Source organism: Taeniopygia guttata, chromosome 26 (assembly GCF_048771995.1).
Source record: "Taeniopygia guttata chromosome 26, bTaeGut7.mat, whole genome shotgun sequence".
In the NCBI taxonomy this organism is placed as follows: domain Eukaryota; kingdom Metazoa; phylum Chordata; class Aves; order Passeriformes; family Estrildidae; genus Taeniopygia; species Taeniopygia guttata.
The window spans coordinates 1,449,622-1,467,274 of NC_133051.1; the positions used below are offsets into that span (position 1 = coordinate 1,449,622).

The following is a 17,653-nucleotide window of genomic DNA, read 5'->3' on the forward strand; positions in this document are numbered from 1 at the left end:
CAGCTCATTTCCAGCTCCACCCGCAGCATTTGGGGCAGGGAGCATCCAGCTGAGGTTGGGATCCTGCTCCACACTGCCTCTTTCTGCTGCTTTAGGTTTGCAGGCAGGAAAACCACAGCAGGTACAAAATCTGGGAATTACAGAAACCCAGGAATCGTGGCAAATCACAGCAAATCACAGCAAATCCCATCGCCTCTGCTGGAAATCCTCCCACGGACAGCTGTCCCCAGGTGCTGAGAGAAAGACCAAAAAAATAGGCTGGACACTAAAAGGTTCTTAAATATTTAGTTCAGATTTATTTAAAGTCAAGTCAGTTTGTGGACACTATTTATATTATTAAAAACACTTGGAGGTTTGTACTTCTAGCAAAAATATACATTTCAGTTTGAGGGTTGTTATACTGTCGAGGAAGGAAGAGCAAAAAGTTTCCCAGGTGATGGGCACGAGTCCTGCATTGCGAGCGAGGTGGGGACACCACCGGGATTTTGGGAAGGACAAATCCCTGGGCTCCCACCAGCACACTCATGTGTCCAGTGCCTTCCCCCAGAGGGCTTCAAAGTGCTTCAGAAACGGTGATTCCCAACACCCCTGCGAGGTAGGGAGGGGAGGGCTGGGCAGGGAAACTGAGGCACAGCAAACTGAGGAGTGTGGCAGCAGGGGGAGGTTTGGGACCGACCAGCCCTGTGATGGGGAGGGAAAGCCTAGTGCTCTTCCCCTTTGGGTTTTCAAGGAATTATTGCACCAGGGAAATCTGCTACCCTGAAGAAGAGGAAAGTAAAATAAAACCGAATAATTTGCTCCCACAACCCCTCCTAGGGAATATCAGTATTTTAATAAGGCTGCTCAGGACACAAGGGACTAGGAGCTGCAGACAGAGAAGCGTTGCTTCTTAGGTGAGACACCATTATCCTGAAAGGGAAACAGAGCCATTCCCAGATCCATCCTCCCCCTGCCCAAAGCCCAAGGGACACAGCCCCCACACCAGGGGCCTGCCTGGCCCAGGCAGCACCGTGGTGTTTCACTACAGCTGTGAGAAGTTGTGAGGTAAAGTCCCAGAACAGTGCTGGGATCAGGCAGACCTCTAAGCCTGGAGCTGCTCCACTCTTGGGAACAGTGGCAGAGGTGGACTGGCAGCTTCCCTGACACAGCCACGCTCACCGGGAAGCTCCTGCTCATTGTGAGCATCCCAACCACCCCCCTCCCTGTTCATAAATCCTTGGCATTTACAGCTGCAAAGCTCTGCAACCAATGCACTAACAGATCCTTGTGCCCCTGCTCCGAGCAGACAGCATGTGACAATCCGGGTCCCTTTCACAGAGGGGAAACTGAGGCAGGACACCAAACCCTGACCAGCTCAAGGCCTCTGACCCTCCACACACCTTTTTTGTAACCCATGTCTGTGCAGAGCAGCCTGTGGAAGCCACGGATTCCGTGACTCTGCTCTGAAAGTGAATTTTAAGGAGTCAAATCCTTTCACTCCTACTTCCCCATCCCAGCCTCTCTCCTACTGAGGTGCCAAGGGACATATTCCCTACAGAACGAGGGTGCCAGGAGCGAAGGCTCCCACACAGCACCCAGGAAGGCAGAGTTCACACATTCCCACGGGGAGACAGGAACACACTGCAGAGCACGGTGGGGGCTGCAGCTGAGGGTCTCCCCTAGGACAGCCCTACCTGTGTTCAAATACTCCAGAGCTTTTCTTAGGGAAAGAGAGAAACATCCTCTCATCACACTGTCCCAAACTTCATGGCTCAGGACCCCGTCCTTGGAGTGCAAACGAACAAGAGAATACCTGTAAGTGCTGCTGTCAGCCTCGCTGGCCCCTGCACCCCCTTGGCCCTCCTAAGGACCAGGGCTCCCCACCCTGCTCCACTTCCAGGAGCAGCTGGAGCTGGGCCACAGGAACGGGAACAGCAGCACTGCAGAGTTATTAGTGTGTGTTAACGGAAGCCCTGGCCGAGCAGGAGGCACCTGCAGATCCTGACGGCATCTTGCCCTACGTACCATATGTCAGGGTCACATAGAAAAGTTTCCAGTAGGAGAAATGGAAGACACTGGGAAGGGTTTTCTTTGTTTCTGTACAAAGAGTCTTGATGGGAATCCATGGCTTCATTCTCATAAATAACAGGTCCTTAGTACATGTCCTTGTAGATCTCCTGTAGAAGTGGGTGCAGAGATGTCTCTGTCTCTGTCTTCTTGATCTTCTGCACCAGCTGGGCGTGCTCTGTCACCAGCTGTCGCAGATCAGCCATCTTCTGCAGCAGCTTGGGGAAGAGGTACTGGGCATCTGGGTGGTTGGACTGCAGGTGGAACTCCAGCGCTCGCAGGATGTTGTCTTGGATCTCCTCCACCTGCTTCACGTTCATCAGGCCAGGGCGGTCTGTGGAGAGGAAGCATGGTAGCTGCAGGGTCATGGTACACACTGCTCCTGGGGAAAGGGAGCCAGGGACTGTAACCCACCCACTGTGACTTCAACCTCATCAGCTAGAAAGGGGAGAAGTGTGCCCCTGGACAATCTATTCCACAGCAGCACATGAGAAAGGAGATGCCACTTCTGCATTCCTTGCTGTTGGTCCAAGCTTGCCAGGCATCCCCTCCACAGAGAAGCTTTGGTTTGGAAGTGTTCAGTTCTTCTCTCATGCCTGAGACATCCCTGGCTGACCTCAAGCCCAGCTGCAGCTCAGCTCCCCTCGCCCCCTCTGAGCCACCTCTAAGTAGGGAAGACTCTTCCTGACCCTGGCACGGCTGAGGGCACCCGCTCACCTCCACACAGGATGATGGCAGCCACAAACAGGGACAGGTCGCTGTCATCCAGCTCCAGCGCGTTGAACTTCACAGCAAACTCAAATTTGGGCTCCATGATCTCATTGAAGGGCTTGCGCAGGCTGCGCAGGAACTCGCGGGTCACAAAGCCGTTCCCGTTGGCCACCAGCAGCCCATCCTTGTTCATGATGGAGGCCAGCATGGCGAAGATGGCCTCGTGCACGCCGTACTTGAGCAGAGTCACTTGGTCGTTCAGGTAGAGGCCTATGAAGCTGGGGATGCTCTTGGCGAACTCGGTGAGCTCCCGCACGGTCTCCACCGTGGTGCACTGGCAGCGGTAGAAGACGTGCACCCCGATCTCCTTGTAGGGGGGGATGCCATTCACCAGCTGCTTCCACACCAGCCCCTTCTCCGCCTGCCACAGGGTGTCCATGTCATGGATCACAAAAGGCTGCTTGAACAAGAAGCAAGTTAGGAGTCTGCTGTGGGGACTCGAGGTGCCATCTCTGCTCAGGACAGTCATGTTTGTCTGCCTGTCCCTGTGCTGTGCCCTGCCTCTGGGGCTGGCAGTGCCCAGCTAATCTGCACCCACCCACCACAGCACAAGTGTGCAGAGCAATGCGGTTTCTCCCAGCAAGGGAGCCCAGGTGAGAATGGTGCATGTGGAACAGCTATGGCAGCAAGGAGATGTGCAGCATCTCCCAGAGAACAGTCCCCCATGCTGGCCATGGCCAACCCCACCTGCCCTGGGAGGGAACTTACTGGGGTGCTGCTGGCCTTGCCGGTCAGGATACCTCTTGCCTTCTTTTTGGTCATGTTGAAATTCTTCAGGTAGGCGTTGTAGATGTGCTTGGAGAAAGCTTTCAGGTCAGCCACCTGTGGGTTCTGGCAGCTGATCTCGCTCGCTGTCAGCCCTGCCACCAGCTTCCTCTTCTCTGCCTCTGGCATGCGCCCAAAGCGGATTGCTGGGGGGCAAAACTGGGGGTCAGGACAGCTGGGGAGCCCCAGGAGAGGCATCCAGAGAGGCAGCAGTTTGTTCTGCCACTGCAGGTCTGCTGGAGAACACCTGCAGCTATATAACACAATGCTTCTCCAGGCTGCAGTTCCTTCAGCACTAACACCTTCATAAAACATCCACTGCTGTTTCCTCACACCAGAATCCCATCCCATTCCTCTGGGCTCTTGCTCAAACCCTGATTCCCACATAAACGCCTTTGCTTGTCTGGGTCTGAGATTCTCACACATGAAATCTAAAAGTCCCAGCACAGACCAATTTGTGTGTCCAGTTCCCTCGGGGCCAGTACATAAGGGACAACCACATGCCAGCAGCTGCACTGCATGGTGGGAGTGAACAGCCCCTTCTCATACAGAAAAAGAAGAGGAGTCAGATGCTTGAAGCACTAGATTTGAATGATCACCTAGCAAGAAAAGCCATGGACTAAAGCACAGGAGGCTATGAGCACCCTTCACAGGAGGGCAGCTGGCCCTGTGTCACCCAGCTGGCCAGGCCTGTGGGCAGCAGTGACACTCACCATTGTGTGACATGCCCAGCGAGAGGCATTTCTGGAAGCGGCAGTACTGGCACTTGTTTCTGTTCTTCTTCTGAATCTTGCAGCTCCTCTCACACTTCTCGTACTCCAGCTTCATGCGGATCGTCCGGCGGAAGAAACCCTGCAGGCAGGGAGCAGGGAGACATGGAGCAGCAGGGCCTATGGTTTGGGACCAGACTGGTTTGTTATCCCCAGGAGCTTCAGGGAGGTTCAGGAGGGGGAGCCCTGGGTCTCTGTGATGCAAGCAGGGTCTCTATCCCAAGAAGTCCATGTGGTGACAGAAAGGGGCTGCAAAGGAAGAGATGTGAGGGCACCCCATGCCTGGCTGTGACTGTGGCCAGCAGCCCACAGAGAGGGATGGAGGAACAAGCCATGGGCCAACCCCAGCCTGCAGGAATGTCTGGCAGGACCTGGGCTGCTAACGCAACCCTGCTGGATCTGCTGCAGGGGAAAGAATTCCAGAGGAACATCCAATCTGCAGCCAGTGATCCCAGGGAGATAAATACACAGCTCACTGCTGATTTTCAGCACAGAAACTATTTTTTAAAGCGAAATCAGGGTCTCTTTGGGGACAGATGGATTTGCCTTACACTTCAAAGCATGACAATGCAAGGTTTGGGCCATACAGGTCTCAGTCCCCTTCCCAGGGCAGCATCTGTTGCCTGCCTATGCTTGCCCATTCTAGACAGGTTGAGGTTTTTACAATCAATCCCTGTTTTGCTGCAAATCTGCTTGTGTGAGGAGGCAGCCCAGTCTGGGGGATCCGAGCCCTGCTTAGTGCTGCAGAGCCCAGCTGTCCCTGGGACTCACCTTGCAGCCCTCGCAGGCGTGCACGCCGTAGTGGAAGCCCGAGGCTTTGTCTCCGCAGACCCTGCACTCCACGTTCAGCGCTCCCAGCGCCGCCTCCTCGCAGCCCATCTGCAGCTGGTCCGACAGCGAGGGAGAGGAGCTCTGTGACAGGTCTGCGAACGCACACAGGGACACGTCCTTCCATGTCACAGCCACAGGCCCAGCTCCTGGCGTGGCTGAGGAGGGACTCCAGCCCTGTCCTGCCTGCCCCTGGTATCACATCTGGAATCAGGCACCGGCTGCAGGCAAATGCCATGAACAGCGTCAAGAATGCCCCAGCAGCTCAGACTCCACATTAATGCTCCTTTCTTTCCTTTGGCATTCATGTCCTGGCAATGAAACTGCAACCAGCAGATTTTATAATCCCTTGTTAGCTGGCTGCTGGCACAGGACATCCTAGCTGGAACATCAAGGGCTCTGGAAGAGGCTTTTCTGCACCCACAAACCTTCTCTCCCACCTCCTACAATCACTTTGCTCTGAGGACCTCAAGAAGTGTCCAAGGAAGCATTCCCAAGCACCCTGGGAGGCCCCTTGCTCTGAAGCACAATGTTTCCTGCCTGTCCTTTTAATTTCCACCCCAAAACCCATTGCCAATGGATGTGCAGTGACCTCAGAGGAAGAAATAAGCCTCTCCATAACTTGGAGCATTATTTCACAAATAAATGTGAAATGTTCAGTTCAGCTGAACTCCATTCAGGGACAGATCCTCTGCCCTTGCAGCTGAGCATGCTGCCTGGGGGCTGTGGGCACCTGGATACTCCACAGGATGAGATCCTGTGGCTCCACTCACCTGTGTAGCTGCTTGAAGGCAGCGAGCTGTCTGGTCCTCCAGTTGGGTCTGAGGCTCCACTTGCCACCATCACTGCCTCTTCCTCTTCCTCTTCCTTGACCTCAGGTACTTCCTCCTGTAGTTGTTCCATAATTGATCACCCCTCAGTGCCAAGACTGCAATCCCTGTCATAGCTCTGGCATCATCCGCGTCTATCCAAGATGGACCCCACCAGGCTGTTCCTGCTAGCCTGCAGGACATGGAGAGAGGCCACTGAGTGCCTGCACGGAGCAGTTCAGCAGCAGGGCAGTGTCACCAACCACACCAGTCCTGCTCTGTGCTTGCTCCTCAGCCAGTGAGACATGCAGAGCAGGGCACATTTAAAGATCCCTTTGCACTGTGGAATAAACATTCTGTAGGACTCAAGGAAGCAAAAGCTCACAGAATTGTTTTTAAAGCCTAGCAGATCACAAATCAGCCCAGATGCCACCCAGGGATCAGGGGTCCCCAACTTACAAGTCCCATAGCAGAAATGCTGCCCCAGATAACGTCCCTCAGAGCTGACAGTGATGTGATGCAGCCAGGGCCAGGCTCTGATAGAGCCAACACCTCCAGAAGGATCAAAGTAGGGCTGGCTTCACCCTCTGTCCCTGCCCAGCCATGGCAGAGCCTGGATTGGGAGCAGCAGCTGATTAGGACACACTGTGCCCGTTGGTGGAAGATACTGGGGGAGCAGGGCTCAGTGCAGCAGCAGGCAGTGGCTAAAAGTCCCTGGCCCATGCAAGCCATCTGCAAGACTGATGGCTTCCTGTCGGCCCTGCACTCGCACTCCTTCCCGTCAGAGTGCTGCCAGTTACAGCCTCTGTGTTTGTTTTCACTTGGCTGCTCTGCCAAGAGCAGGGTTGAACGTGTTGCTGTTGCTCTGCGCAGCTGCCGGCCGTGCTCAGCCACGGGGTCCAGCAGCGCGATCCCAACAGCCACACAATCCAACCAGTGTCTTAATCCCGGGTTTCCTGTGGGAGGAACGGCCCCGTCCTCCCCCACACACTTCCGCTCCTTGTTTGCCTTACTCCATCCCAAAGAGCCCACAATCCCACCTCCCTCCCAGCCATGCTGGATCCTGATTCCTAAACTGACTCTTCCTTGAATAATTAATATCTCAAGCCCATCTTATGTAGAGTTCCATCCGCTTCCTTAAGAGAATTATTTTTAAGTGGAGAAATACCCATCAGGAAAGCCACTGAAATCCAGGTTCAACCAAGAGAGCCTCAATTTGCAGACCCAAATTAATCTAATGCAGGATATTGCAGGGGCCTTGTATAAGGGCAACCCCGAGCTCTGGGATGGTCTGTGCCCCATGCCCAAGCCCACAGCACAACTCAGGGCTTGCTGGGGAAGGGCAGCAGTGACCCAGGACTCCCTGGATTTTTTTGCCCTTCCAGAGCAGACCCTCAGACCTGGCACTTCAGATTTGAGCTGCAGCCAGCTCCTTGGATTGCTGGAAAGACATCAAGGTCAGAGCTCCCTGAAAGAGCAAGGAAGCAGCTTAGGGAGAGAACAAAACCTGCAGGTGGGAGGGTGAACACAGACACCTCACAAAGCCAGGACACAAGTCACCCCTGGAGCTGGTGCCCTACCAGAGCCTGGGTCTCCTGTGGCTGAGGGGGCTTTATTTTTCTCCTCCACACTGGGAATTCAGGCTGCAGGACAGGTGGCTTTGCTTGCAGGTGAGGTATATTAGTGGCAGCAGTGAGCACACTGCCCTGTGCTCCTTGGCAGCAGGAGCAGGCACGGGGGTGCTCCCTTCCCATGCCTCCACACGAGCACTGAGGGACCATTGAAGGGCAGTGTTATCCTTGGCCTCTGCTCACACATCCCACACAGTGGGACATGGCAGACAGGCAGGAAAACTTATTCATTGGAGATAGAGGGTAATGAACTTCACTGTTCAGGGTTATATATAAATGATCACACAAACATCAGGGAAAAACTTTCTTTTGCCTGGAAGAGCAGTTAGTTGGAGAAGCTTGGGGCAGGAGAAGCTCGTATACAGTGGAAAATCCATCCTGCAGCAGCTCAATGAGCAGCTCATTAGATTCTCTTTGTCCCTGGCATCCAGCACAAGCCCCTTGCTTTAAGCCCCCTGCAGACAGAGCTCTCTGCTTTGCCAGCTATCACAGGATGGAAACAAGGATGGAGACTGTGAATTTCTTCCTAAGTATATCCAGAGAATCTAGCAAAGTTGTTTCCCTTCCTCTTCCCACAGGATGGGAATGAGCAAGAGCACAAGCATCTCATGACTTGCTGTGCCCTTGCCTCAATGCCTGTTCCAAGGAGCTTTGGTAACCCTGGCTGAGCCAGCAGCTTCCTCTGCAGCTGATTCAGGGAGGGTTTGTTTGCTGGCTCTGGGCTTGGGCTGATGCCTGCTGGCTGCAAACAGCTTGGGCAACAGGTTTGTCTTTCCTAGAAGCTGGCATCTACGCCAAGCTAAACCATCAGTGGGAACAGGGAGAGAGACGTGGCACAACCAGGAGAGGAAAAAAACAGGAATAAGAGTTAAAAGGAGATAAATCTTCAGTGTGGATTCCCTGCAAGAAGGTAGTACTTCTCCAGAGCTGACCAAGATCCAAGCCTCTAGATCACCAACCAACAGCTTGTGTCCCTGTGGCCAGGCAGTTCCCCTGGCAGCCAGTCCTGCTGATTAGCACACAGACCCTGGAGCCAAGCTCAGAGTTTCCATGCAAAGAAAGCACCAAAGAAAGGTCCAAACCTCCCAAGAATCAAGTCACAGAGTTGATCTGCTCAAAGCAGTTGTTCAGTACAACTGTACTATAAAGGAGGTCATAAAGGAAAACCAATATATCATGGGAGCACTCCTCATTTGTGTTTATTCCTCGGGACAAGAAAGTTCACCAAATTCACAGCCAAAAGAAAGAGAAGGGGTGAGATGAGAACTCAGCACTGTGATGTGCAGCACATTTTGAATCCACATTTGAAAACTGACCTGAATCCATAAAAGAGATGTGATTGCTGCTGGTTGACCACCTTTTGCAGACTTCCTTAGGTTGTGTCACTGCTTCCAAGATCTGCTGATCAAGTACCAGTTTCTGTTCCTCCTCCTACTTGTCAGCTACTACTAATAAAAGCCAAATAAGAGCTAAGCAGATGCTGCAATACAGGAAAGGTAACTGAGAGTACAAAACAGGAGAGACAAACACTGAAAACATGTTTATGTTTGCTCCTGTAAGATCAGCATACCCCCCTATTAGCCAATGAGATCTCAGCAACACTTAGTAGCTGCGTGTTTCCTTCCTTACTCAAAGTCTTGGCCTCAAGGCAGGCTACACACAAAAATAAACTACTACAGCTAGCAAGGAAGAGCCTTCCCACACAGCACTGACCAGGGTGGATGTTCTGGGCCAGATTTTTCCCCCTGAAGCATCTATTTAGATGCTGTACCATGCCCCAGAGCCCAGTCCTGTGATTCTCTCTCCAAGGCTGCCCAGTGTGGACCACCTGTGCTTCCCCAAGAGTGGGCTGGGCTCATTAAGCAGAGGGGTGCTGCCAGAGCTGCCATGCCCATTAGCTGCTGCTAATTACTGTGGGACTTGTGACACAGGGTGCAGGAGATTCCCTCAGCTCCCTTGAGCAGCCTGGCTTGCCAAAATGAATCACGCATCTATTGCACGTTTTAACTCGCCCACTTCCTGGGCACTGAGGGGGGAAAAAGCCAGCTCATTAAAAAGGTTACGAAACTTGCTGGATTCTTCTCTTTTTGTACCATGATTGATGCTGTCCCCAAAACCAGGTCATGACATTTTGCTCCAAAAGGAACTTGCTGCTGGCTTTGTTCAGAGTGTAAGAGGTATTGCAGACACAGAAAAACAGCAGACTTTGGGCACTGAACTCTCAGCCATGCACAAAGCAGGGTCTGCTAGGCTGCTCTTCTCCAGGAGTTGCAGCCGTCCCTGGCTTCAGCAGAAAGCATGCATGGGATGTGCTCCAAAATCTTGAGATGGCAGATTGGGAAGACTGAGAAATCATCCCTCAACAGCTTCCCAGCAGAGGGACTCCCTGCCCTCATCAGGCTCGTGGCTGAAGGGCAGCAGCAGGGCAGGCAGGGAAGAGCTGCACAGTTCTTAGCTCGTAATTGAAGTGCTGCTCCATGACCTTCAGCAAATCTGGTCAGGTCCCCTATTTCCATTTCTTGACTATAAAAAAACCCAACCAAAACCCATCACAAAGAAACAAGGACTTTTACAGTGCTTCCTTCCTGATCATTCCCTGGCCGCATTAGCTCATGGAGATGGCATTTTTGGAAGTGCAGAGCAATAGATTAGTGCCAAGTGTCATTGTTTATTCCTGTATCACAGATTTTGACACCTGTTTGCAGTCACACTCGCAGGTCTGCCCTGCCCAGCCCCAGGTCAGCTCCCTGCACTGCTTGTGACCATCTTCTCCCATTGTACATTCCTGTACAAGGCATTTCCAGGATGACTTTCAGGAAGTAAACTGGCACATCTCATTCTGCCAACTGCTGACTGGTATTTGTGTTTAGCGGTCAACTCAGGACAGCCCAAAGTATCTTTGGCCAGGAGGGCACGTCGGTCTGACCCATCGGAACAAGGACAGCAGCCAGGAAACAAGCAGGTACTGGAAAGGTGACACCACTGGGGCTTCTCAGTGCTTGAAATGGCACAGAAGTGCTGCTATCTGAGAAGATCATTAAGTCTGGCAAGAAGAGAGGATCATTCCCCCACAGCCCAGGGCACTGCAGAGGTGGCTGTGAAACTGTGGCAATGCTTTGGGGTCACACAGTAAACGTGGCACTTGCACGCCAGAGAAGTCTAGTATTATTCCCCTTTCCTTTAGCATCCCAAAGGTGAGGAGGCTAAAGTGGGGCTTAGAACTCAATGAACCACTGTAAGATGACGCTTTCCCAAACTGCTGAAGTCCTCTTGGTTGTACTCCAAGGCAGTCAGTTTGCCTAGGGACCCCTTGTCCTCATGAACCTGAGCAGGACACGTGGAAGGATCCAGTTTCAGGAACATCAGTAATTATAGAACAGGGCTGGTAAGGGAGGAGCTCACAGAAACAGCAACACCACTTCCCAAGGCAAACAGTGGGCACAGGCTCAGAGCAGCACTGCAGTGGAACTCCAGGAAAGTGGCGAGTGGAACAAGCTGTGGCTGTGAACAGGAGCATTGCTGGCGGTCAGTGAGGCCAAGTTTGGCAGTGCTGTGCACACCAGCACCCAGCTTAGATTTCCCCAAAGTCTCAGGGTCACTGGGACACCAGCAAGTGCCACTCATGCTTTGGAAGGGGCAATCAGCTCCCCAGAAAAGCAATGGGGGTAGAAAAGCGGCAGTGGGCTGATGAGGCACTTAAAATCACACCCATGCATGCAGTCTTCTGTCTGGAGCCAAACATCCAGCAGGCCCCTAGGTTTTATTGCTACTTTGCCAGTGCTCCCAGATGCAGAAAAATGCCCACAAAACAAATAGCAAGCCTCCTCCTTTTTGCAGCAACAGATTTTAGATCCCATGGACTAACCAGAAAAAAAAAAATCCATCAGCCTGTAAGTTTTGTTATGTTTACACTTGGACTCCCAGAAAAGTGCTACTTGGCTTTGTAGACTTTAGCAAAATATCCTGGCCCCAGCCATGCTGCTCTGATCCCAGGACACAGCTGACAGAGAGCAATTGTGCCCAGACACAAGTTCTGATGATTCAGCAGGGCCAGGACATGCGCAGCGAGACGGATCGAGCAGATTGCTGTGCCTGCTGCAGCTCCCCTTCAGCCACGGAGCAGGACAACAGAGGGGTCCCAGTCTGACTGCACACATCCCCAGAAGAAAACCCCCAGAGAACACCAGAGCTGCTTTTCCACACAAACTAGTACAACACCCTGTCGGGAACTAGATGGGAATGCTGTTTCATTACTATTTTTGGCCACATTCACATAGCAATAGCTGCCTGGACAGCAGAGATTCCCCTGCCTTTTCAGCAGGGAAAGGAGCAGCCACCGTGTCAGTGTGATCCTGCCAAGACTCACAGTGCGCTCTGACCATTTGGATTTCTGCCTCAGCCCCCAGAAAACAAAATGCTTGAGCAAAGCATTCGCACCTTTCATAACATCCTCATGCCTTTGGCACCGTCTTGGGGGTACAGGGTGAGCCACAGAGCTCACAGCCAGCCAACAGCTACTGCTTCCTCACACAGCCAGCTGCTGGAAGCTCAGCAGGCTCCTCAAGTTCATGCTCACCAACAACCCTTTTCCAGAGATCCCCATGCCCCTAAGTTCCACAAGTTCTACCCCATGGACATGAGAACCAACCCACAGATATTTTCAGAGATGTGTGTCTCTGACCATCAGCCCTCATGGGGTTAACAGCTTTCAAGAGCCAACATCTCTAGCAGAACCCATATAAACAACTTTAAGGTGAAAAGCTGATTTGGACATTTTCAGAAATATCCCAGATTGCATTATGATGAAATCAAGAGCTGCACTGAAAAACACTTATAAAAAGTCAGGCAGGACGGGGATTTGGGCTTAGGTTCCCGTCAACAAGATGACTGCACAAAGCATTGCTTATTTTGAAGCCATCACACACAACCTCTGCCAGGAAAGGCCTGACAAAGCCTGTCCTAATGAGATAGGCATGTGTTTCGCAGTAAAGTCTGTCTTAACAGCCCATCAAAGAAATGCTTCCCTATCAGCTCATCTGCCCTTTCAAATCACCAAAACCATTCCCTGTCTCCAACCCACATATCTGTTAAGGGTTGAGCATGCATGTTCTGGTTTTTGCTATTTCAAGTTCCAGTTCCCAGATGAGGGAAAATCAGGAATTGCAGCCTGATGGCAACAGCTTTGGATAACTTGGGGGTTACCAGGCTGTGGGTTACCCAGCCCCAGAGGTGGGTCCTGGCTTCACCCAGCACCAGAACAAATGCTTGTGTTTCTGGCTTGTGCTTTCATCCTGACGCTTCCTCCTCCATGGTCAGGATTCCCCTGCAAACCACAGACTCCCCAAAACTCTAAACTTGGAGCAGAGCCTGTCTGTGAGATCCCCAGGAAAGCACCCCAACATACACATGCATTTCAGAGCCCTCTGCAAAGCCAAATAGACCTGACCAAAACGATCCCAGATGTTCACAAGCTCTTGGCTAAGCCTTGGAGAACACAGACATTTTCCAGACACTATGACTGAAACAGTGGATATTAAAGCATTTCAAGAAGTCATAATGAAATTAAGATACATCTTGAGTCAGTTCTGCTCTGAACCCTTCCTGCAGTCAAGCAGGGCTCCAGTGAACATCATCCTAAAACATATATTTTGGGGAAGATGCACTTCAAAATCCCCTTGACCAAAAGGATTCATACTGGCATAAATTGTTTCTCTCTAAACCCTGCTTTGGTAAAGTAATTTCCCAGGCATTCTGCCAAGGGAAGCACATTGCAGAGTAATTAACAAAAAAAATAAAACTAGTTCTACAGAAAAATCTTACTTGTCCTCACTATGGAAATCACTTCTGTTTGTCCAGACGTTCCCAGAGTCTCCAAAATGACTGCAGCAGTGCATCTCTGAACAGAGAGACTTCTGGAAAAAGCAGAGATTACTCTGCAGCACCTGATGAGAAGCAACAACGCAGCCCGACAAAATCTGTGGTTATCAGATTGTTCCTACTCTAAGCAAAAGAGTCAGTACAAACCACAAAACCCCTGACATCTAAAATGTCATTGTCAGGGCAAGCCAGGCTGGGCTCTGACAGCAAATAACCTTTCAGGCATAAACACTGTAACATCATCTCACCCAATTAAAACATCATTTGTGTGTCAGGTTCTGTTGTTCAGAGGAGCCCAAAAGCCTCTTCTTGTGCCAGTCCTTCAGTCTCCAAGAACATTTGCAGTTTTCCAGTCCATAATTTAATAGCCACAGACGAAACAGTCCCCAAAGGGCAACAAGATGTACTGTACAAAATTACATATTTTTCAAAAGGCTTCACACAAGAAAGACAGAGCCCATCAACACCAGAAAACAATTCTGTACAACAATGCTCTTCTGATCAGCAAAGCCTCATGGGGCTCATTATAAAATCCTCTTGACATGCTGTGAAGATCCTTGGAAGTCTGTCTTGAACACCAGAACAGAGGTGGAGCAACCATTGCACTAATCTGACACCGGACCCACGACAGCTCAACACCTCAGCCCTGTGTTGAGGCAAACACACCCCCACAGCCCCATGCAGACAGCCACGGCACTGCTGATTCCAGGAATCACTTCAGAGGTCTGCGGGCAGGACAGTGCCCGCCCATGGCCCTGCTGACCACCTCCTCCAGAGCCCCGTTCTGCTCTGCCATGACCTGCTCAGCTTTGTCTGACACCGACAGCACCAGCACCGGGTCGTGTGTGGGATTGTTGGGTGATTGGTGACCCACGTGCAGCCCCGGATCCCACGCGCCCTCCCTCATCTACAAGAGCCAATTTCAGTCATCAACATCAGGGAAATAATGAAATGTTATGTCACTATGCTTTGACAGAAAGAGCCAGCTGAGGGGAACAGCATTAGACCATGGCCCTCACAGTGTATTCCTAAAGTAATCCATAAGATCATATTCAGAAACAGAACAAAAGTAAGGCATGGAGTTTAAATTTAAAATTAAATTTAAGGAAGTTTAAGCTCATGGACAAAGGCAATCTTGCTGGAAGTAAACCGCTCTTCCCTACCCCAAGTTTTTAGGAGCGCTGCTAAGTGCCTGGGCCGGTGGCCCGCATGCAAAGGGGAAGGGTTACCTCTGCGGAGCAGCTGTCCCTGTCTGCCTGCCGCCGAGAGCCACCGCTCAGTCACCATGTCAGCACGGCCAGGACAGCCAAGACTGGAGCAATCTGCAGGAGGACAGACAGCAAGTTTCCACGGCTGTGCTGAAGGCCAGATATTTATGCCGCTGGGAGCACTGGGCTGGGTCCAGCAGCCGCTCTGAAATTTAAACGCACACTCCCTCTTTTGCACGCTGAAACCCTGGGCCAGGGTGACTCCAGGGGGCCGCTGCCACAGGCAGCATCTGTCCCAAGACAGGAGGCAGAGCAAACCCTGGGGTGTCCCAGCAGAGACAGCCCCATCCCCTCCCCACGGATGTCACCTTTGCCATAAGTCACCTGCAGCCAGAGGCTGATGACCCTGAGCTCTTATGACAATGCACAAAGTTGATGCTAGAAAAAGGACTAGGTGGCTACAAGGCTGCTTGTTTACTCAGCTTGCTTAATACACCTTCAAGAGGCTGCCAGAAAGTTCCTGCAACTTTAATGAATTTCTTCTTGGGTGGCTGAAACTTAAGGATCCAACAGAGTTCATTCACTCTTCTTGGTTTTCCTGATAACTTTGCCTTGTATGAATTTCAGACTCAAAAGAGAAGGAAGAGACTAATGCCGGGAAAAAAATGGCTTATGAGGCTTTGAACTAGAGGACTTGGAGGAAATATGTCCTATTTTTAGACAGTTATGCAGACTAACTGGACATAAAACATTAAACAAAGATGTTGTGAACATGATGCTATTTGCACCCACATACCCTCCCTGACATTACCCAGACTTAGCTGCTCCTCCCACTCCAATGAAAAGCCCCGTTTTGTACTGCTGCCCTTGACATGGGACCAGCAACAAACCAGCAACAAACCAGCATCACCAGCCCCTACCAGGCCAGGCAGCTCAGCAGTAACCTGTGAGTACTGTGCTGAGAGGGAACCCCAGTGCAGCACATCCTTCCAGGTCTGACACCACAGCTGCAGCTGCCCAGGAGAGATGAAAAAAGAACATGAACTCCCTGCCTCAAAAGCTGAGTGTGGCCTGAGTGTGGAGGGTGTTCCCTACAGGATCAAGGTACATCCAGAGGGGGTCACAAGTGTTGGATCCAAAAATACAGCCTGAGTCCCGTGCACTGGAGCATCAATCACATCAGGATTTCCTCTTGAAGGCAGTGATTGCCCTTGTTTAGAGGTGGGGGCTGAGGACAGCACAGAGCTCTGCCAAGCGTGGATCCAGCACCGGCCTCTGCCTCAGTGGGGCCACAGAACTGCCCTCAGGAGCTTCACTTTCACAGCAGGGCGGGTTTCTCATCCCTTCCCCAATATGGAAGACAGTTTTTCTAAACAATCCTGACAAAGTTTCTCTTTAATCTCTCTGACAAAGAACAACACTAAAGTCATTCCAGCCCCACTGGCACATCAGGAGGTGGCCTTCTCCACCTCCACCAGAAATAAAGCTCATCCCAATTCAGTAACACATTAGACTTGACACTGTCAGCGAGGGCTGAATCACATGCAGGGAGTGCACAAATCACACCCTGAGCTTTCTCTCATGGCAGACCAGAGTGCTCTGCTGCTGCCAGAGATCTGAGAATTAAAACTAAATGCCTAGCTCACCTTGTCCCACTCACAGCTAAATGCCAGGACATGCCCATCACACCACACACAAGGCAACACTTGCACCAGCTCAGCAGGGCATGGAGGGAACCTGCCAGCACACCCCACCTGGTTGCTTCCCCCGGTCCCTCACACCCCTGCCCCCCACACCCCTGTCCCTCACACCCCTGCCCCTCACACCCCGGTCCCTCACGACCCCTGTCCCTCACACCCCTGTCCCTCACACCCCCCGGTCCCTCACACCCCTGCCCCTCACACCCCTGCCCCTCACACCCCTGCCCCTCACACCCCCTGCCCCTCACACCCCTGTCCCTCACACCCTGTCCCTCACACCCCGGTCCCTCACACCCATGCCCCTCACACCCCTGTCCCTCACACCCCTGCCCCTCACACACCCGGTCCCTCACACCCCTGTCCCTCACACCCCGGTCCCTCACACCCTGTCCCTCACACCCCTGTCCCCTCACACCACCTGTCCCTCACACCCCTGTCCCTCACACCCCTGCCCCTCACACCCCTTCACACCCCTGCCCCTCACACCCCTGCCCCTCACACCCATGCCCCTCACACCCATGCCCCTCACACCCCCGGTCCCTCACACCCCTGCCCCTCACACCCCTGTCCCTCACACCCCTGCCCCTCACACCCCTGCCCCTCACACCCCTGTCCCTCACACCCCTGTCCCTCACACCCCTGCCCCCTCAGACCCCTGTCCCTCACACCCCTGCCCCTCACACCCCTGCCCCTCACACCCCCGGTCCCTCACACCCCTGCCCCTCACACCCCTGTCCCTCACACCCCTGCCCCTCACACCCCTGCCCCTCACACCCCCGGTCCCTCACACCCCTGCCCCTCACACCCCTGCCCCTCACACTCATGCCCCTCACACCCCTGTCCCTCACACCCCGGTCCCTCACACCCCTGCCCCTCACACCCATGCCCCTCACACCCATGCCCCTCACACCCATGCCCCTCACACCCCTGTCCCTCACACCCCTGTCCCTCACACCCCGGTCCCTCACACCCCCTGTCCCTCACACCCCTGTCCCTCACACCCCTGCCCCTCACACCCCTGTCCCTCACACCCCTGCCCCTCACACCCCTGTCCCTCACACCCCGGTCCCTCACACCCCTGCCCCTCACACCCCTGTCCCTCACACCCCGGTCCCTCACGACCCCACTCACCTCACGCGCGGCCCCACTCGCGCAGCCGCCCCCCCCCCCCCGTCACCGTCACCGTGCACGCCCTGACGCCACCGCACCCCGCGCGCCGCGCGCAGCCAATCACCGCCGCCGCCGGGG

General features: G+C 53.0%; 1 protein-coding gene across 6 annotated transcripts; it reads right to left on the minus strand.

Moving 5' to 3' along the window:
• Positions 1–273: 273 nt before the first annotated feature.
• PPARD (peroxisome proliferator activated receptor delta) lies at positions 274–17,650 on the minus strand. Of its 6 annotated transcripts, none has more exons than XM_041721280.2 (8): positions 17,537–17,650; positions 14,727–14,819; positions 5,954–6,068; positions 5,124–5,275; positions 4,296–4,434; positions 3,526–3,728; positions 2,764–3,217; positions 274–2,380 (listed from the first exon to the last, which is right to left on the minus strand). In XM_041721280.2, the coding sequence occupies exons 3-8, from the start codon at positions 6,021–6,023 to the stop codon at positions 2,133–2,135; spliced, it is 1,266 nt and encodes a 421-aa protein (XP_041577214.1). In that variant the 5' UTR covers positions 6,024–6,068; positions 14,727–14,819; positions 17,537–17,650; the 3' UTR covers positions 274–2,132. The 6 variants fall into 6 exon arrangements, with proteins under 6 accessions (XP_041577214.1, XP_072774897.1, XP_030147772.1 ...); XM_072918796.1 differs by having other exon boundaries at positions 2,764–3,214; positions 5,954–6,182; XM_030291912.4 differs by having other exon boundaries at positions 5,954–6,182.
• Between the last annotated feature and the right edge of the window lie 3 nt (positions 17,651–17,653).